The sequence below is a fragment of the Rattus rattus genome, chromosome 5, assembly GCF_011064425.1.
Source record: "Rattus rattus isolate New Zealand chromosome 5, Rrattus_CSIRO_v1, whole genome shotgun sequence".
Taxonomy (NCBI): Eukaryota; Metazoa; Chordata; class Mammalia; order Rodentia; family Muridae; genus Rattus; species Rattus rattus.
In genome coordinates this window covers 66,611,230-66,631,711 of record NC_046158.1, presented here as the reverse complement: position 1 = coordinate 66,631,711, position 20,482 = coordinate 66,611,230, and the positions used below count along the sequence as shown (strand labels likewise).

General features: G+C 47.5%; 1 protein-coding gene across 1 annotated transcript in view; it reads left to right on the top strand.

Moving 5' to 3' along the window:
• The first annotated feature begins 15,481 nt into the window (after nucleotides 1-15,481).
• Cry2 (cryptochrome circadian regulator 2) overlaps nucleotides 15,482-20,482 on the top strand; it is a 28,525-nt gene continuing 23,524 nt past the window's right edge. Inside the window, exon 1 of the mRNA XM_032903745.1 lies at nucleotides 15,482-15,700. Within this exon, the coding sequence (XP_032759636.1) occupies nucleotides 15,489-15,700 (212 nt within the window). The 5' untranslated portion in view covers nucleotides 15,482-15,488. The remainder of the gene's footprint in view (nucleotides 15,701-20,482) is intronic.

The following is a 20,482-nucleotide window of genomic DNA, read 5'->3' as shown; positions in this document are numbered from 1 at the left end:
TGTGGTAGCCAGCAATAGTGCGTGCTCCCACTGGCCAAAGCACCCCACGAGAGTACCTGATCCTCACATCTGGGTGTCTCCTGGTAGATGGGCATGACTGGCTCAGATGTCACCCAGGCCATGCAATGGGCCTTTTGTCTCACAGGGTGCTGGGGCAGCAGCCCATCACTCCATCCTGAGATACTGCCTGTAGTGGGCTCTGATGGCTGAAAAATGAGACCCCAAAGTGGTTGATTTTTTTTTCCAGTCTGGATCTTTCTTTTTCAAAGATGCTTTTTGCCCTTGAACTTGACCAGACCCATTGCTCTGCAGTTGAGGAAAGTAAGACATAGAAAGCTTAAAGGAAGTTTCTGAGGGCACAGAGCAAGTTACTGTCTGCCCAAAGCAGACTGGTGTGCCCTGATCCTGATCCAAGTGCCTTCCACTGGGCTGCTTTTGTGTTGGTTCTGAGGATTGAATTTGTGTCCTATGCTTGCATAAGGACTCTGATTACTGAATTATCTCCTCATCTTTTATTTATTTAATCAATCACTTTTCTATTAGACACCACTTTAAAATAAAATAAAACAAAAATAAAAATGCTTAGAGGCACACACACTTGTAATCCTAGCACAGGAGAGGCAGAGGTAGGTAGATCCCTGGCTAGCCAGCCTAGCCTTATTGGCATGCCAGACCCAACAAACAACAACAACAACAACAACAACAACAACAACCCTATTGGATGATCTCTAAGGTTGGCTCCTAACCTTCCCACACACACACATGGATACACACACATGCAAATGGTAATGATTAGAGGCTCCTCATGACCCACACCCTTGACAGCCATCAGGTCTTGAAAGCCAACCACCTTTGCAGTGTTGACCTAGGACCCTCTCCCCCCCCCCCCGGCCCCCCCAGCTCTACCTCCACCATCAACACTTACAAGCGGAAACCTGCAACCTCCTAGCCTGCACATCTCTAGTCAGCTTGCTGCCAATGCCTCCTGCTCTACTTGTCCAAGGATGGTACCTTCAGTCCTCTCCCCTCCTCTGCTACTGTACAAATGTGGCCAAATCCCTTGCCATAGCAAACTGTAACCAAATCATCCCCATGCACTCTCATCTGGGTGACAAACCCAGGACCAGAGAACCCTGTAAAAGATCCCAAATTCCAAATCTTAAAGAATACCATTGGTCTAAATAGTTGTCACCCTGGCTAGCTCTCTGTACTTCTGAATTTTGAAGGTAGCTGAGACCAAGTTGCAAATCTGTCTGAGCAGTGTTCTGTCACGATCTCACAGAATATCTGAGTTCATCAACTTACGAAGAGAAATGGTGGCTAGGCAGGATACCTCTGCCTATGATCCTAGCACTCTGGGGGAGGAGCCAAGAAGAGTGAGAATTCGAGGATAGCTTGGTTTATATAGCAAGACTCAAGGCAATTTTTGAGTTTTCAGTCTATGACTAGTGGCCCAGCTTTAGGCCTGTGGTGGAGCAGCACATCTTGCCTGCATCATGGAGCAAAATCTGAATCAAAATCCAAGTCCCTCACCTCATAGCTGGAGAGCCAAATGAAAAGGAGGCCCTCTGACTCCCTAAAGACTCCTCCTTACGCACTTCTCCCTATCCCTTAAATGTTCTACCTCCATGGTAACCAAAGCTCCAAGTTATAGATGACCTCGGGAAGACACTGAAGTTCCACAGCAGAACCACAACTCTGCTATCTGTGTGCCTGACTGGTGGATGCCATGCGGGAGGAACTGGGGTGGGCAGGTGAGCTTCCTGGAGATGGTTCACTGCTTTGCACAGCTGCAATGGATGTACCTCGGAGAGGCACAGCCCCAGGGACTTTGTCTCTGGCTCACCTCTTGCTGCTGGGGTTCCTTCTCCCGTGTGTCACTGCTGTATTCCTCCTATATCTAGCATGGTGTGGATGGCCACGGAGAAAGCCTCACTGCCTAAAGTCTGGTGTGATTGCCTCTTGGGAGACAGCCCACTCCATTGGACAGTTTTCCTGCAGATCGATATGAAGACGAACCTTCATAGAATAAAGCTGTTTAAATGAATTGCTAATTTTACAGAATTTCTGACTTGATTTAAGTGGGTTTAGGAAGTTAGGGTAGTCGAGAGGGAAGATTTGGGAGATGGTTTGGGCTGTAATTTGGGAGAATGTTTGGCCAAGAAGATGTAATAAAGATAGAACTGAGAGAAAAGTGTGTCCCCTCTTTGTAGAGTAGTGGGGGCTGCCTGGAGTAGAAGAGGAGCTCAGTGAACTCTCACGGGTTACAGGCACATAGTTGTACTTGTGGAAGAGAAAAAAAGGCTTGAGACAAGTCAATGATTAAAGAGAACATGACAAGAACAAAGTGAGCTCGGTTGCTAAGGGCTCGAGAGCTTTGCCTACAGGACGCAGGTTAATGAGCAAATACAGTAATGGCGTCTCAGTGCCCACTGTTGAGACTGCGTGGCTCTGTTTATTATGAGATGGGGTTTTCCTGGGTTTATAACTGTAAATTGGTTGATGGGTTTTGGCGTGTGCCTTGAGGACTTAGTGCAGTGCGGCAGCAGACTGGGTGAATTCTTGTTTTTCTGTTGTCTTAAGAAGGTAAAAGATCTCTGACCTACAGTTCTCTACATTTTCTTTACTATGAAAAGGACATAAGAATGGGTAGAGGGCTGACTGTGTTCGATGACAAAGAATCGTTAAGTTAGAATAGCAGGACATCTGTCTCCTCTCTTGTAATCGCAAGTGCGGCCTGCTGGTAAAGAACTGACTGAGAGATATGTTGCTTGCTCACACTTTGTTAGTTGTAACAAGTTGCTTAGCCATGAATGTGATGGATCCTTGGGAATGATCTGGAAGGAAAATGGAAGGGAAGCACGATATAACTTTTGTATTGCTTGAAGGATTTTGCTGGGGAGATAGGAGATTTTGCTTGAAGGATAAGCTGTGGGAGAAAAACTAAGTTGTTGAAGCCTTGCTTCATCCACCGTGTGTTTGTGTGTGTGTGTGTGTGTGTGTGTGTGTGTGTGTGTGTGTTGTGTACATGTGCATGTTTTCACCCTCTTTGCAGACCCCAGAGAATTAAGTTTTTCACTATCAGAAAAAAGTCTGCTGATTAATCATGGACCCCACACAACCCCTCAGTACCCACACTGTCCGGTCTGGCCCCTGACACCATCACATGATCAAAGCCTCAGATCCCTGGCCCTGTCTCAGCTGTGACTATAAGCAAATGTCTTGATAGCTCCTAACCTTGCCTGCCTAATTTGTAGAGCAGGATGAGTCTTCCGAAGGGCAGTGAAGGGACAAGGACAGGGTCACAGTAGCAGAAAAGCCCATTAAAGGAAAAGCATTTTCTTCAGATCAAGAAAATGGAATCTCCAGCCTAGATGGAGACCTAGCATTCTGACTGGGCAGGTAAGTCTCTAAGGCCCACTCTCAGGAAAGCAGATCCACCTTACACCATGCTAAAGAGCTAGGAGGAATCATTATTCCTTCAATGAGACATCTTTTTCTTCCCCAAAATTCCTGCCTCCTGGTGCAGTCTGTTACAGGGCCATAACCAAGTAACACCACGAGTCTGCCAGCTTTTCTTTATAAAGAAATAAGATTTGTGTGTTTATTTTATGGGTGTTTTGCTTGCATGTATGTCTGTGCATGTCCAGTGCCAGTGGAGGTCAGAAGAGGGTGCTTCACTCCCTGGAACTGGAGTTATAAACGTCCATGCTAGTGTTGGGAATTATGTCCTGGTACGACAGCCAGTGCTCTTAACCACTGAACCATCTGTGGTAGTTTGATATGGCTCCCATAAATGCATTTGTTTGAATGCTTGGTCATAAGAAGTGGCACTATTAGGAGGTGTGGCCTTGTTGGAGTAGGTGTGGCCTTGTTGGAGAAAGTGTGTCACTGTGGGTGTGGGTTTTTAATTTCCTATGCTCAAGCTCCACTCAATGTAGAAGACAATTTCCTCCTGGCTGCCTTCAGATCAAGATGTAGAACTTTTTGGCTCCTCCAGCACCATGTCTGCCTTCACACTGCCAAGCTTCCACCATGATGACAGTGGAGTAAACCTCTAAAACTGTAAGCTTGCCCCAATGAAATGTTTGCCTTTGTAAGAGTTGCCTTGGCCACCTGTCTCTTTACAGCAATAAAACTCAATCTAAGACACCATCTCTCCAACCTTTAAAATCACCTTATTAACGAGACTAAGGACCCCAAGCAAGGAACAGCAGAGTGAGGTGACACATGTAGCACTTGTGATTTAGCTCATAGAAGAAGAGAGGTGTGGCTGCAGAGTTGTCCCCTCTGCCACCTCGACCTAGGGATTCAGCTGGGAAGCCTCCCAGCTCAGTGCCTAGCCTACTGGGAGAGAGCTGACCCTCTGCCCTCACCTCCCCAGACTCCTCCTGCTACCATCTTGGGGAGATGAACGTAATTGGCACAGTCGTGAAATCCTAGTGAAAATGCCATCAAGGTCAGCCAGTTACCTGAGTGGGGATGGTAGGGAACTGGACAGTTCCAGACTGGAGCTACCTAGCTCTTGTCCTTTTTTATCATTTGAGATTGTAGGCTTGTCTCAGTCCACTTTGTGTTGCTGTATCAGAGTACCTACTGCTGGGCAATATATGAAGACAAGAGGATCATGGGCTCCCTGTTCTGATGATTAGAAGATTTAAAAGTGACATCTGGCAAGAGTGTTCCTAGTGTGTCATGTGTTCCATGGTGTCATGGGTGTGCAGGAAGAAGCAAGACTCTGGAAACAGCCAGATATTGAGCTAATCCACTCCTGAGACCAGCATTAGTCCTACTGTGCAGTTCATCGTGACCAATCACCTCCCCCTAGGTCCTACCTACCTCTTACACATGTCACCCCATTGTCCACATCCTCCCCCTGGAGACCTGTAGATTAACACAGCATCTCCAAGCAATGGCTAAAACTTCTAAACCGCTAGAAAGTCTCATTTTGCAATGTGTAACTTTATATTCAGTCTCCTGGTCTTTAAAGGAAACTCAAGTTATAAGATACTATATGGGCTGTGTGGAAAACTTACAGGCTGGCTGCAGCTCAGGGCACTGTGTGCAGCTTTCTTGGCATTTAAATTCTTTGGAAGCTTGCCACATCTGTGAGAGGTTGAGCACACACAGGACCCCAGGGCAAAGGTGCCAGCAGGTCTATGACTCAGAGGCCATCATGGTCTGTCCTACTTAACAAGCCCTTCTTTCTTTACCACCACAAGAGACAAGCTTCCAGAAAGCTAGGGGTCTCTCTGGATGCCTCTACTTTTCTCTCTGTCTCTCTCTCTCTGTGTGTGTGTATGTGTGTGTGTGTGCGTGTCTCTCTCTGTGTTTGTGTGTCTCTCTGTCTCTGTCTATGTCTCTCTCCTCTCTCTCTCTTCTCTTTTCTCTCTCTCTCTCTCTCTCTCTCTCTCTCTCTCTCTCTCTCTGTGTGTGTGTGTGTGTGTGTGTGTGTGTGTGTGTGGGCAGGGCAGTGGTGTTCCATAGCTTTCTTAACTGTCTTGCTACTTGACAGGGAGTCTGAGAGACCGACTGGTTGGCCTGCTTCTGTGTTAACGGTGTGAATTGGGAGCTAACTACCACACAAGGCTGGCTGTTACCCTGAAGAATGCTTGCGATGGGGCCTTTCAGAGAGGCTGAAACGGCAAATTCTAGCCTATTGATTTGCTCCCCAAACCCCTTGTACCTCATAATCATGTTAATAGGTAGAAAAGGAAGGTGGTAGCAGCACTGCAGTCTACCCACAATTCTCTCTTCTTTCTGAGAGAGCACCTATGTGTCTCCTGACAGCTAGCCCCTACGGTGAATTTTTGGTTTGTTTCTTATCAGTGGGCCCTCATTTTGGTCTGAGTAATGGCAAGCACGCAGCTCTGGTCAGTGCGAGTTGAGGGGAGAGACCATGGTGGACAGGCATTCCTGGTGATGCTCCTCTGTAGAAGGAAAGGTTGGATTGGTTGTTTTGCTGCTGTGAAGGAGGTGGCTCCACCAGAAAATGAATGTGGGTGCTTTCAGACCCCAAGACAAGCAACTGAAGTGCGTACCTTACATACCAAAGCAGACCTGACCTCTAGGTTCTCCCAGCATCCCTCAGTCCCTTCCTCGCATCCCCTGCCCCCAACTGTGAAATTTCCAATTCAGAGGCTGGTTGTTCCCCCCCAGAACCTTTTCCCGTATATAATCCAGACATTTTATTCTCTCTCTCTTTCTCTCTCCTCCATCCCTTCTCTCTCTGCAGACACCCTCCCCTATGATGACTTCCCTGGCCTGGGTCTTCCCTGGCTTTAAGCGGTTCCCCAATAAACCTGCATTAACATATTGTAATTTGGCTCGAATTGGCTCATTTCACCCACAGAGAAATACTCTGTCAGGATGAGCACAGGGCAGGAGGAACCCGGATGCTTGATTGGCGCTTATTTCCTTACGCACGCTAGTCCGCATCCATCCTCGGTGCTCCCATGCACCCTCAGGACCTTCTCAGTGCTGCTTCCTCCATGTGGAGTGTTTCTCCTTTCTTCATCCAGTTAGTGCCTCCTGTCCTTTCTGATCTCAGCTCAAACTGTCAAACGCAGATAAACAGACTTAGAGAGGGAATTTGGTTAGAAAGAAAGACTCTGAAATAACTATTATAATTAAATAATATGACATTACATACTTGTAATTTGCTAAGAATAAATCTCACATGTCCTTCCCACTAATAAAAAGGTTATATATCTGAGGTAATAGGTTAATTAGTTGGATTACAACAATCACGTCCTACCATATTCAAATTAGAATATTACATTATATGCCTTCAACCTATAAAATTTTTATTTATCAATTATAACTCAATAAAGCCACAAAAGGAGAGGAGGGAGGGAGGGACAATAGGAAGGCTCTGCTGGCCTTAAATGAGGAAGTGTTTTCTTTGGCAGGCAACAGAAAGGTCCACAGAAGTGGGTGGAGTCTGCCCCAAGTGCTGGCCGAGGAGAGGCAAATGCCCACGGGGTCTGACTAAGGGTCTCCCTGCAGCTTGTACAGGGAGGCAGCTTCTACTCCCCTGCACTTGCTCAGGATTGGGCAAGTGAATCCAGGGGAGACAGAAGCTAGAGCCAGGTCTATTCCAACAAAGCAAAGACTAAAAGGGAACGCTGGGCACACCGTTGGCAGCTTGCCCTCAGAGAAAACCTCCTTTCTCTCTGCTTCTTGACCTCTGGAGCCAGACTGCCTGGTGTCACACTTCAGTTCTGCCACCTGACAGCTCCCACAGCTTGTACAGTTCCTGGGACCTCTGGTGCTTTGTTTTTTGGAACAGGGTCTTATGGATCTGAGGCTGGCCTCCCATTTCCTATGTAGCTGAGCATGACCTTGACCCGTCCACCTCCAGACCACTGAGATTCAAGTATAAGTCGCCACATCCAGTGCGACTCATCACTTAGTGCTGGGTAAGTGGTTGGCATATGCAAGGCTCCTAATAAGTTGTTTTGTTTTGTTTTGTTTTGTTTTTAAAGAATAAAACCAAACACTCTGGCCTGCTGAAGATTGCCAAGAGCCTTGGGAAACCCTTGTCCCTACACTGAGCCAGTTGGCCATGACATGAACACGGAGCAATAGATCAGCCTTCAAATATAAATAAAGGTGGGGGCTATGTATGTGGCTCAGTTGGTAAAATGCTTGCCTCATATGTATGAAGCCCCGGGTTCTATACCCAGCATCGCATAAAATGGTGTTGTGCACATGTGCATGTGTCACCCTCAGAAAGTAGAGGCAGGGGGACCAGAAATTCAAGGTCATCCTGAGCTACATAGGAAGCTTAGTGCCAGTTCTGGCTACATGAGACCCTGTCTCAAAAACCAACCAAAGAAAGAGAGTTAAGAAACAGCACGGACATGCTGTGCGACTGTGTTTGTGTGAAATGCCTAGAATTGGCAAACCTCTAGAGACAGGAAATAGACGGGCGGCTGCCTCAGACTGTCACTCACTCCCTCTGAGGTGGGAGGAGAGAGGAGATGCTCTAAAATTAGATGGCGGAGGCGGCTGTGCAGCTCTGGCTATAATAAAAGCATTGGCTTGTACATTTACATGGGAGCATTTTTTGACATAGATGCTATGTTTCAACGGATCTGCATGGGAAGAAGGGTGCCAATATGTACAGTGGTGCTACACACAGAATCCCAAACTCGACACGGCACTGTGCCTGTCAGCAGATGGCTGGAGAAACAGAACATGCTGTACTTTATGACAGGAGTCTGTCCCATTAGGTGATCTCATCACCTACCCACAGCTGAAGCCACTTCCTCACCAAGGCCTCCTGATACACCAGGAGAGTGAGGCCAAGACCCCTTCTGTATGGAGGGTGAGAGTGTGCCCCCAAAACCATTGTACGAAGCACAGTATGGAAAACACAGAGACCACCATGGTCCTTCATCCTGCCATGTCATGCCCTAGACTTTTGTAACTGTGGCACAGTGGTTTGCTTACACCAGAAGTGCCTTGGAAGCCTGTGTCCATGTTACACAGGTCATAGCATCACTGGCTGTCAGGAGCTATTCAGCTCCATTAATGGGTCCCCATTCCTTTCTAGAGCTCCATTATTATCTTCTGGGATGATCGCTGTACTCTGTGAGGTCTGCTGCTGTCCCAGTCCTCTTTGTGTGACACATGGCTACGTCTATCTATCTACAGAAGAAAACACATGGCTGAGTGTTGGGGTAGCCCCCCACCACATGCCGTAAGGTATGTCCCCGTATTCTCAGATGATAATTGCTGGGTCGGTGGCACCAGGCTGGCAGGATGTGTGAATGTTTGTCGGGGCCTCACTTGCCCAAAAAGAAAGGCAAACTGCCCTGGGGGAGGAGTCAATGGTTAAGAGCATGGACTACTCTTCCAGAAGATATAGTTCAAATCCCAGGACTTGGCCAGCATCCCAATTTTCTTATGGTTCCCAAAGATATCGTCACCCCAGGACAGCAGGATGCAATCTAAAGAACAAAGCACCCTCATTCACCAGGATGGATGGTGGTTCGCTGGGTTATAGATGTCGTTGTCATTGAAGGGGGTTGGTTGTGGTTTGTTAAGTGTTGTGGTCAGGGAAGAAACAAAGGAAAACGAGGTTGGATTCAGGGATCTCTCTCTCGATCTCTCTCTCTCTCTCTCTCTCTCTCTCTCTCTCTCTCTCCCCCCCCCCATCCTTCTTTCCCTCCTAACAAGTGTCAGTGGATGAAACAGGTTGGGGGGAATGGGGAAGGGAAAAGAAGGGTGGATTATTGTATCTCCTTTTAGACTAAGAAAGCAACGAGTTTCAAATATTTTAGACTGGTATAGATTTGTGCATGAGGATAGAAATTTGAGGTTATATTCACAACATACTGTGCACATGATCCAGCTCTTGTTTAAGGCATGTAACTCGAGTGCAACTCACTTAGAAATGCAAAGTAAAGTGCTAGTCATATGAAACTGTTAAGAATAATTAAGAAATGCAAGTTAAGGCTAGGGAGATGGCTTAGTGGTTAAGAGCACTGGCTGTTCTTCTAGAGGTCCTGGGTTCAATTCTCAGCAACCGTATGGTGGCTCACAGCCATCCGTAATGGGATCTGATGCTCTCTTCTGGTGTGTCTGAAGACAGTGACAGTGTACTCACATGTATGAAATAATAAATCTTAAAAGAAAAGAAAGAAGTACAAGTTAGTAGTCATTCACCTATAAGTAATCAAACCCTTTAATGCATTTGGAATTATACTTGTAGTCATGCTAGGTACGAATGTAGTTTATTCTGGGGGGAAGGCCTTATTAGCTTCCTGTATATGTTTTCAAAATTAAGCAAAAACAAAGTAACTAGAAACAGACAAATTTGTCTATTTAGGTGTACTTTAGATAGATAGGTGGTCCTCAAACACTCCAAAGTTCTGTAGAATATGGCATTTAAGATGTTTCAGTAAAAATAAAAAGGCTCTCCATGACAGAGCGACACATCAGCTCCTGGCAGCAGCACTGATCGCCTCCAGCGAAGATGATGGGCACAGAACCTCCGCCTGGAACTTGCTTCAAATGTGGCGAAGCTGGGCGCTGGGCTATAAACTGCTCTTTACCTCGACTGCCGACAGCACACTGTCCAAACTGTGGGCAAGCAGGACATGGGGAAGTGGACAAAATGGGACGGACAGTGCCCCTTAAGCTCCCACTTCACAGGAAACTTCATCAAATTGTCTGGCCTGGTAACCACAAGATGGATGCCCCGCAGACACAAAGGAGCTTGGATGACTGGCCAGGTAGCCAGTAAGTCTCTGTCGTTTTTGTTAGATTTGGAAGCAGCTCACCCTGCACGTTCTATTGACACAGGTGAAATGTATTCTTCTCAGGTTTCTGATGGGTTTGAAGATTAGACTAGTGATAGACTTCAAAAGTTCAAAGCTTTAACATTGATCAATGGAGTTCTGATAATATTATCATAGCCACAAGCTCAAGATCTTAAATTTCCTTTGGTTGTCTTCTAAATATAAACTTAAAAGGACCGTTCCTTGTGCTCATTTGACGCAAACCCTCTACAGAACTTTGGACTCCCCAACATAGGACAAATGGACTGGACATTGTCTCACACTGATAGTTCTCATATCTGTTCTTATTGTTTTTAGTTTACTGATGGTAGAAATAAAGCTATTTTCTTGGACTAAAAAGGAGAGATGTTGGGGTGACCCACCCCCACACACATGGTAAGGTATGTCCCTGCATTCTCAAATGTTAATTGCTAGGCCAGTGGCACCAGGCTGGCAGGATGTGTAAGTAAGTGTTTGTGGGCCTCATCTGCCCCAAAAGAAAGGCAAGGTACCCTGGGGAGGAGTCTCTCCCACCATGTTAATATCTCCCTTGTGTAAGAAAGAAGTGTGGTATTTGAGCAAGAGAGTGCTGGCGGCTGAAGCTGGGAGGGGGAGCAGAAGCTGGATAGAAGCAGCATGGGACAGCGCAGGAAAGGAGAGCAGTGAGAACCAAGCTGAGGGTTGCCAGGGTGGAGAAGCCGGGCAGTTGGCGGCTTGCTGAGAGACTGCCCCAGGAGAAAGGCCAGCAGCCTTATACAATACAGATGTCTTTGTTATTAAAACCCAAGTCGGACCCCAAAGCCCTGCAATGGCTGAGACTCAGAAACATGCAAAGTGGGAAAACTCACACCCAGAAGGACAGAAGTGTGCCTCCACATACGTGATGGGGACTGGCAACAGAGCAGAGGTAACTAAGGTGTTGGGCAGGAAGGAATGGTGGCCTGCTGTTTGATGGGTACAGGGTTTCTACGGGGGACAATGTAACACGGCTAAAAATGTTAATTTGTGTTGTGCATATTTGACAATAACTCATACACAAAAAATGGGAAGGGCCTGGGGCATAGCTCAGTTGGTAGAGTGTTTGCCTGTCATGCACAAAACCCTGGCTTTTACTCCCACCATTACATAAAAACCTGGGTGCTGTGGTACACATCTGTAATTCCAGCATTTGAGAGGTGGAGGCAGGAGGATTAGAAGCTGGAAAATTACCTAGGTCATGCAGGGGACCCAGGCTCAGTTCTCAACACCCACATGGCTGCCCACAACTGCCTGTAACTGCAGTTCCAAAGGCTCTGACATACAAAGAACGGTGTCCACTGATTCTTATCTGCTTCTGGAGTCTCAATTATGAGCCATTTGTCTAGTTACCGTGCTCTCGTCCTACACAGCACCTGTCGTTCCCCTGTCTCTGTTTTCCTTTCCTTTCCTTTCCTTTTGTTGTTGTTGTACTTGGGGTTTTTTTGTTTTGTTTCGTTTTTTTTTTTTTTTTGAGACGGGGTTTCTCTGTGTAGCCCTTGCTGTCCTGGAAGTTGCTCTAGACTAGGCTGGCCCCAAAGTCAGAGATCCACTTGCCTCTGCCTCCAGGGAGCTGGATTAAAGGCATGTGACACTAAGTCTGCTCCGCTATTCTCTCTGTTTTTCAAAGAAGGGAGCATGGAGAAATTAAAAAGCTCGTCCGAGTAAATAAATACACCATTCATTAGTTAATGGTAAAGCTGCAAACCGAACTAAGAGAAAGCTTAGTTCCTCAAACTGAATAATTGAAAGGACAAATATTATTTTGGGGGAGTGTATTCTTGGAGGCTGCTGGACTCGTGCTTCCCAAGTTCTACCACTAGAGGGCGTGAGCGCCTTAAATTCGCCACGTTTGTCCCCGCCCTCTGCGTCGTCACCTTTTCACCAATCATCAGATATTTACTGGAAGGGCAGATCCAAAGCAGAAAAGTTTCCCTGTATGGTCTCTATAGAGGATTTTGACCAAAGGAAACAAACAAAACAGGAATGATTTGTCTTAAAGATCGTCAGGGAAGACAGCATTCACTTTCTGGATGTCCCATCACATCCTTGAAAGTTATCAGGTCCCTGCTTGGGTCCTCCTCTCTTTCTGCCTTTAGTGAGAGCTGGAGCAGCCCTTTTAGTGAGGGAGGCCAGGAGCTCCGAGGTGACCGAAATAGAATTCAAATTTCTGCGTCTTTAGTCATGTGCAGGTTTGTGTGCCCTCACTCCGGTATCTCCGTACTCATTTTAACGCACAAAATTACAAAGTGGACTTTGTCCTCCAGTGTCCTTTCAGGTGCCAGAACTGACATTCTGGCCCTTGAGTGTTGCCCAGGTAATTTACCCAAGTACTGGGCATCCATTCTGTGGGATGAATCATCCTTATCAACTTGAATACGCAAGCCACACAAAACAAACACGGTGACACAGCAAGATAGAAACACTTCACACGCAGTTGAGGCCACACTGCCCCTCCCTCTGGCTCAGATGTTTATGGATAGTGTCCATGAGAAATGGCTAAGTTGTTAGGCTTATCTTTGTTTTCTATTATTGCTGTAATTTTTGAGTTTTTTTTTTTTTAATGATTAAAAGTCTCATTCACTGGGTCATTTATGGAATACAGGTCATATGTAAGAAAAGGCCTGGAAGTTGCAAAGAAGGCAAAATTGGATGCAGGGCCTGGTCTCCAGAATAACAGCTTCTCACTGTGCCCAGGAAACTATTGCCACCCCTGCTGTATCTACTAAGAAAGGGAGCCTGGAGTGACTAAGAGGTTAAAAGAACTACTTGTTAGTGGTGGTTTGAATGAGAGTGGCCCCCATAGACTCCATTACTTGAATGCTTGGTCCACAGTTGGTGGAACTGTCTGGGAAGGATTAGGAGGTGTGGCCCCTGTAGGAGGAAGTGTGTCACTGGGGTTGGGCTTTGATGTTTCAGCTAAAGCCATTCTCAGTCAGTTAGCCTTCTCTGTCTCATACCTGTAGATCAGACGTAAGTTCTTGCAATTAGTCCAGAGCTGCACCTGCCTGCCTGCTGCCATTCTACTCGACCAGCTTGTCCAGGGTCACACAGAAGCAAGCAGAATTTGAGTTCAACCTCTTCATAAACAAGATAGGGCAGCCCCTGATTGCAGAGAGCTCACAGTACAACAGACACAGCACAATGGGAGTTTTAGAGGCGAAGAGAAGAATTTACTCCCTGAACAGTCATTTGTGAATGGTCCACCTCCTTACCCTCCCTGTTCTCTTCCTTGCAGACCCTCAGTGTTTTGGGGACCCAAGGAGACAGAAGAAAGAGAAAGGCGTACAATACCTCAAAGGAAAAGAAAGGGGGACCTAGAGAGATGGTTCAGAGGTTAACAGTGTGTATGCACTTTTCTTGCAGAGAACCTGACCTGTGGGTAGTTCTCAGCCCCTGGAAACACTATGCTGGAGTCCATTAGACACATGCCTTCATGGGCACACACTTGTACCCAGACATGAGATTAAAAATAATGAAAAAAAATGTTTAAAGAAAAGTAAAGGGAAACATCGGTTCACTCAACAAGTACTTGCAGAGGAGGCTCAAAGGAGAGAGTCAGGCAGAGACTGTGATAGACATTAAGGCTCTGGCCAGTTTGAGCTTCTTATGTTTGATTCATGTGATCCTTCAGTGCCAAGTACTGAGCTAGACCTGGGAAATGTAACTGACTGTTGCCAAGGCCCCTGCATGCCAGGGCTTAGAATCTGATGGATCTGACATACAATAGCTAAGAAATCCCAGTACTGTGTGCTAAGACCAGAGATAGAAGAAGAAGAGGAGGGGGAGGGGAGGAGGAAGAGGAGGAGGGAGGGAGGGGAGGAGGGGAGGAGGAGGAGGAGGAGGGGGGAGGAGGAGGGAGGAGGGGAGGAGGGGAGGAGGAGAACCAAATGAAATGAGCCCCTGTAGCTTGGGCCCAGGAAACTGGAAATGATAGCTGTCAAAGGGAAAACAGGAGGTTCAAGGGTGTGGGCTGGGGCATGTGATTTATGTGAGGGAACAGCATGTCCAAAGCCCTGGAAATGAGAGGATTGTAATGACTCTGTAGTCAGAGAGTGGTGCCAATTAATGCTATTAACTTGCTGGTTAAATTCGAGATTCTTTCATTGCTCATTCCCAAGATGGGGAAGGGTCTACACATAGGATCAACACAAGGACAAATTGAAACAGTTCTCTGCTTGATAGCGCCAGCCCTCCATCCCAACTAGCCCATCTTAGCCCATGTACAGCGTGGGCAAGCCCTGTGCTAGAATCTCCAAAGAATCAAAGGGTTTCCAATGGAGACATAAGAGAATATTACCCTGCACATTTCTGATTCCCACATGAAATCCAGTTCAGAGTTTTGTGCAAAATAACGGCACTGTCTACTAAACAGAACGTAAAAGAAATAAATTCATCTGAGGACATAATGACTGTGTCAACCCACATCCTCTGGAACCTTTACCCTTTCTCCCAAACCCACTTCTGCCGCATACAAGGGCTTCTCCTTCATCCTTATGCCTTTCTGCATGCAAATGCCAAGATTCTTTTCGAGGAAGTGGGTTAAAAGCAGAAGCTTTGAAAATGGAAGATTCAGAGCGGAATCTTACTGGGTTCATGGTATTGCGCAAGCCATTCAAACTGGAGTGCCCTAAGCTTACTTCATCTGCAGAATAAGACTAACAAGCATCTGTTTTATTCGTGTTTGTGGAATGAACGTAACCGGGATGAAAATAGAAAATAGGACAGTTTGTGTAAGGCAATCACCGCTCAGCCAGCCTCGAATATGAACAGTACAACGTACTGCAAGAAAGGGCCTGGTGACAGATCTGTCAGCCACCGGCCGGAGTCACCGCAATCCCTATTTGCGTAGGAGACGCGAAATGCGTAGGAGATCCGGGGTCCCTCCAGACTCAGCCCACGCGGGGCGGGCACAGCGCCATCCTGCGTCACCGACCGGTGGCTACCAAGCCCGGACCACACATGGTGGGAACGTGAGGGGGCGGGGCCTGCGGCGGCGCTGCCGACCAATGGAACAGAGGGAGGGACACACCCGGTGTCACCCAATCACAGAGACGATTCAGGCTCCTTGGGGTGGAGCTATGACAGGGAGAGGCTGCATCATAGGCCGCTGGGCGGGCACTGGGCGGGACCGACGGTGTGGCCAGGGGCGGAGCAGCAGACCAAGACCCAGTCCGGGCGGCGATGGCGGCGGCTGCTGTGGTGGCAGCGACGGTCCCCGCGCAGTCGATGGGCGCGGACGGCGCGTCCTCCGTGCACTGGTTCCGCAAAGGACTACGGCTCCACGACAACCCCGCGCTGTTAGCTGCCGTGCGCGGGGCGCGCTGTGTGCGCTGCGTCTACATCCTCGACCCGTGGTTCGCGGCCTCCTCGTCAGTGGGCATCAACCGATGGAGGTAAGGGGACCCTATCCTGCGTGGTGGTAACATTGAGCGGACTCCCCCGGGCCCAGGAACTCCAGCCTGCAGCTACTGACACAGCATTTTTGCCCTGTGTGGCCCGCTCTGAACTCCGGGGCGGCCTGGGGAACAGAGGTCACGACCCCTCTATGCTGACGAGACTCTCGTCAGAAACGCGAAGTTGACCTGCAGCCAGTCCCTGGCAGAATGGGACTGGGCTTTTAGGGGTGTGCTGTAGGAGGGGACAAAAGCGTTCAAGAGCAGGAGCCCCTCGCCGAACCCCACCCCCAAGGGCTTCCCTAAGCCTCGGGTTTGACTCTCCCCACCCCCCTTTTTCCCATCGCGGATAACCTTTCTTCACAGACAGCGGTGGTGGTGATTAGGGAATCTAGCTTAGCATTAGCCAGTATTAAAAAGACCGCAAGGGCATCATCGGGTAGTGGCACTTTGTGTTCTTAACTCATTAATTTTTTTTTAAACATTTATTGGGAAAGGACATACATGACATGGCAGTGTGTAGAGTTAAGAGGACGACTTGCAGGTTCTCTTTCACCATACGGTTCCAGGCTGGAAGGTGGGTTTATCTAGGAGGTGCCCTTAACCCATCTGAGAGGATCCCTTCTGTATTGTAACTTTGCTAGAAAGATATTCAAAGAGGGTTGCACCACTCGTCAGCCTTTCCTCCTGTTATCATGAAATAATTTTTTGAGAACAATTGGACCATTACAGATGAGACTTTTAGGAGCTGATGTAAGGGTAAGGAACAACAAAACCACAATATCAAGAACCCCTTATAACTCCCAGGAGGTTGAGCCCTTTCCCAGCATTCTGTGACACGATTAATAAATTGGTAGCTGATGTATTTTCTCTGTAACCAGTATTCAGAAACAAAAAAGTTTTGATACATCATGTACCCATCACTCTTTAAATGCCTCCTACAGTAGCTTGGTTTGTTTGCATTGTTAGAGAGATGTTTGCTTATGGCCTTGTTGCACAGATGAGCAGAGTAGCTCCCAGGAGACAGTGGCTTTCAGCATCCATTCTTTCCTCTCCAAGAGGGGTTTGCCCTGCTAGGAGAGCAAGTATTCCTAGTAGAACATCTATTAAATGCCCCTGCCTGCCCCATTTACACAGTGGAGAGCCAGCCCACACTGTTTTCAGGCTGTGCTATTACTCTGCCTCGCTCCAGTTTCCATAGATAGGAGGTTAGATTTGACAAACACCAGGGAATGACCATCTCTACTGTGGACATTAAACCAGGCCTCAGACTTTGCCCTCCCCTTCCTTTTGGCAGTGTGCCAATGTGGACGAAGTCAATAGAATCTCAGTCTTATTTGTTATGTTGTCATGAAGATGTTTCTTTTTTTACTGGGATTGGGGGAGTGCTGTCTATGACTGCCTACTCCTTTGTGGTAGTGGAGATAAAAGAGCCTTTTTTTTCCTTCACAAAGTTGATTGAACTCCACTATACTAAGAACTTGGTTTTATGGGGTTTTGTGGGTCACCCTTTTGTAGTTGCACTTTTTCAAGACAATGAAGCAGAAAAGGGACAAGGCAGCTCAGATGCTTGGGCGACAGACATCTCAAATCATGTGGGGATGCAGATGCCAAGAGGTGATTTCGGGGGTTGGAGCTGGTAGGCTGCTGCTGGGCATGGCATTGAACCATCGGGGCTCAGGTATGCACGCACAGCCTCCAGAGACTGCATCTGAGCAGAGGAAGACAAGTAAAAATAAATGGAGGAGGCCTAAACACCATGAACCAAATAAGATGGGCATGTGTGTGTGTTGGGGGGGAGGGAGGCAAAAACTACAGATGTGTTTTTATTATTTGCCTCACATTGAAATCACTTAAGGATCCTTGAAAGCTTCCTGGGCTCCCTCCCCCGTTTCTGATCCAATTGCTCTGGTCTGGGTTGCCTTTTTTTGGTGGGGGAGGGGTGTTACTTCAGCCAAGCTTCAGGAGTACTGCACTAATGAACTACAGAGAGCCAGGCAACCCAGGGTGTGTGTTGCTTCAGTGCATTGACCGGAAGTCTAATTAGCTTTGGCATTTAGGAGAACAAGGTGAAATAACACAAAACAGATCGAATGTGGTGACTGCTCCTGAGCCTGGCAGGAGGCACGCCACAGCAGCCTGGCCATTGTCCTTGCTCCCGAGGGTTTGAGAGCAATGCTATGCTATGTGGTGCACAGGGTTGGAATCGAGGAGTCCCGTGCCCCCACCCCTCCTGTCAGCTGCCTTCTGCATGACTGCAGTATGTGTTATCTTCCGGCGCTGCTTCTGGAACTTGGGAGTAGTCTAAGGGAATGGGGCTGCAGTATTAACAGCCCTGCCCCCTACTGCTTCAGCAGCCTACACTGAACTGTCTCTCTAGAAGGGTGGGGCCATCTGGCAGAAGTGGGAGATCTGAATCTGTCACCTCTGTCACACTGACTCCCTCCCTGAAGATGGAATCAGATTAAAATAGCCACAGCGTTAGTTAAAGAGAAAGGCAACCAAGAAGAAGTGTGTGTGTGTGTGTGTGTGTGGGTGGGCATCGGATAAGGTTGTCATACTCATTGCCTTAGTGATAATAGGAAGTCTGTGGACCGCCACTAGCTCTGTGGCTCCCAGGGATGTTTTCCTAGCATCCTTCGCCATTTTCCTCTGTCCTTCCCTTCCCAAATATGCTGTATCTAGAAAGGAGGTTCTGCAGGCACAAACCAAAACAAAAGGCAGCTGTGAATGGCTTCTAGATTTTAAAAATGGGTCAGACTCCATCCAGTTTTAATTACCTTCTCTCTGTCACAGCTTAGATGTCAGCCAGGATTCTCCTCCTACTCTGTTGAAATTATTTTGTCCCTGGCTCTGTGCTGCATCTCTTTCAGGAGCTTCCAGAGCAGAGGGACTTAGTAGATGTGTCTTCTCTCTTAGTCATTTCTCTCAGAAATTAGCCAATGATATAGGACGGGGACTCTTGTCATTTAGGAGCTGAACGCAGCTGAACAGCTGGACCATCAAAGAGGGTGGCCTGGGAACCGGGAGGCCACAAAGAGGAGGTGGGATCTGTAGTTGCTAGTGGAGAGATTTGTGTTCCTTGAGCTATTGAGCTATTCACACTGTAACTCCAGCAAGAGGCCTCACTGTTCTGTAAGCCAAGAGCACATTTCCATTTGCCCAACAGGGGTAAAAACTTTGATCAAATTGTTTAAAATTAAGCACCCTGCAAAAGAAAAAAAAAAACATTTTTATTTATATGAGCCTCTGCTACAGACTGTGGGATTAGATTATTCCTTTTAGTGGGGCTTAAACTCTTAATTTCTTGGAAGTGAATTTCTATCTATTAATATCTTGTTACCAGTTTGCCAGCTTATAATATTGTTATGGTTAGATAAGCTTGCTTGAAGCAGAAGAATTTGGTCAAGGACGTCTGGACAGGAAGAATTCACTACCCTACCCACCCACTCTCACCTTCCACTCTATTAACAGATAAACCAAGTGTTTCTTAACACAGTCATTACTATCCCCAGAGAAGATCTCTCTGAGTGGACATATGGAACTCACTTGTTCTGAAGAGATCGCTTCCTGGAGTTGTTGATGATAATTTTCCCTGTGTTTTTTGGAAATCTCAATTTGGTTTTCTCCAGTTCTGTCTGCTCTGGCCCCAGAGGACTTACGTGATTCTGGCGGAAGGACTATTCAAAAGGGGGAGCTCTGACAGAACCTGTAGGGGCTGTGACTGCTCCTTCAAGGGGTGTGCTCTGTATTTTAGCCCTGTGATCTTCACTTGGAGCAAGGGTGAAGATCAGCCCCAGCATCACGCCTTCCAGTGCGTGAGCAGTGAGCAGGTGCAGAGGAGGGTTCAAAGAAAGCCCAGAGGGAAAGGCCGGTTCTCCCCAGTTAAGGCAGCCTCGGCCTGCCGGGTGGGCACTCTCAGGGTGCAGCTTGCTCCAGTTCCTTGGTGCTTTGCAGAGCTATCACCTGGCAGGTACAAGAGGCGATATCTTGTCAGTGGCTTCCCTGTCTGTGGCTGGCTGGGCGCTGGAAACTACCGAGGGCTCTCCCTCTCTCCTTCCTATTGCCTCCTGGGAAGCAGTTCTGAGTTCATCTTGGGGAGGATGGATGGTGGAAAAAGTTCAGCATTTCCTTTTTTTTGGGGTGGTGGTGATGGTGGTGGTTAGAGCTTGAGAGAGGGTTTCACTGTAGTCTGTCCTGAAACTCACTCTGTAGACCATGCTGGCCTCCAACTCATAGAGATCTGCCTGCCTCTGCCTCCTAAGGGCTGGGATTAAAGGCCACCGCCACCCAACTAGGTAAATATTTCTTAACAGCCTGAGTCTGATGGGGCTCAGTAGAACCTAGTAGAAGCAAAGTTGAAACAAAAGTGTACAGTGTACCGATATTGAAGTCAAGGTGAAGTGTGTGACACAGTGGTTCTTCTTCAGTTTTCATGAACAAGGGAATTCCTGGGCAAATTCTGATTGTGGCAGTCTAGGATGGAGCCCAAGAAAGTATGTGTGTTCTAGAAAGTTCCTGGTCATGCACAGCTAGGGCTGCTGAGTCTCACCACACTTTGGGAAGCACAGATCTACAGAAAAGATGGTAGCCTTTAATTAAGCTCAAGTACTCTCTAAGAGCTGAACCCTAGGCAGTACCACCTACCTCAAGTGTGTATTGCTCAGAGCGGTGGGTGTGCTCACTGCTGAGGCCCAGGAGCCTGGTAGCTGAGAGCGAACACTGAGCTGTAGACTCCTAGTTCTGGCCAGCTACTAGGTATGTTATGTTGGAGAAATTACT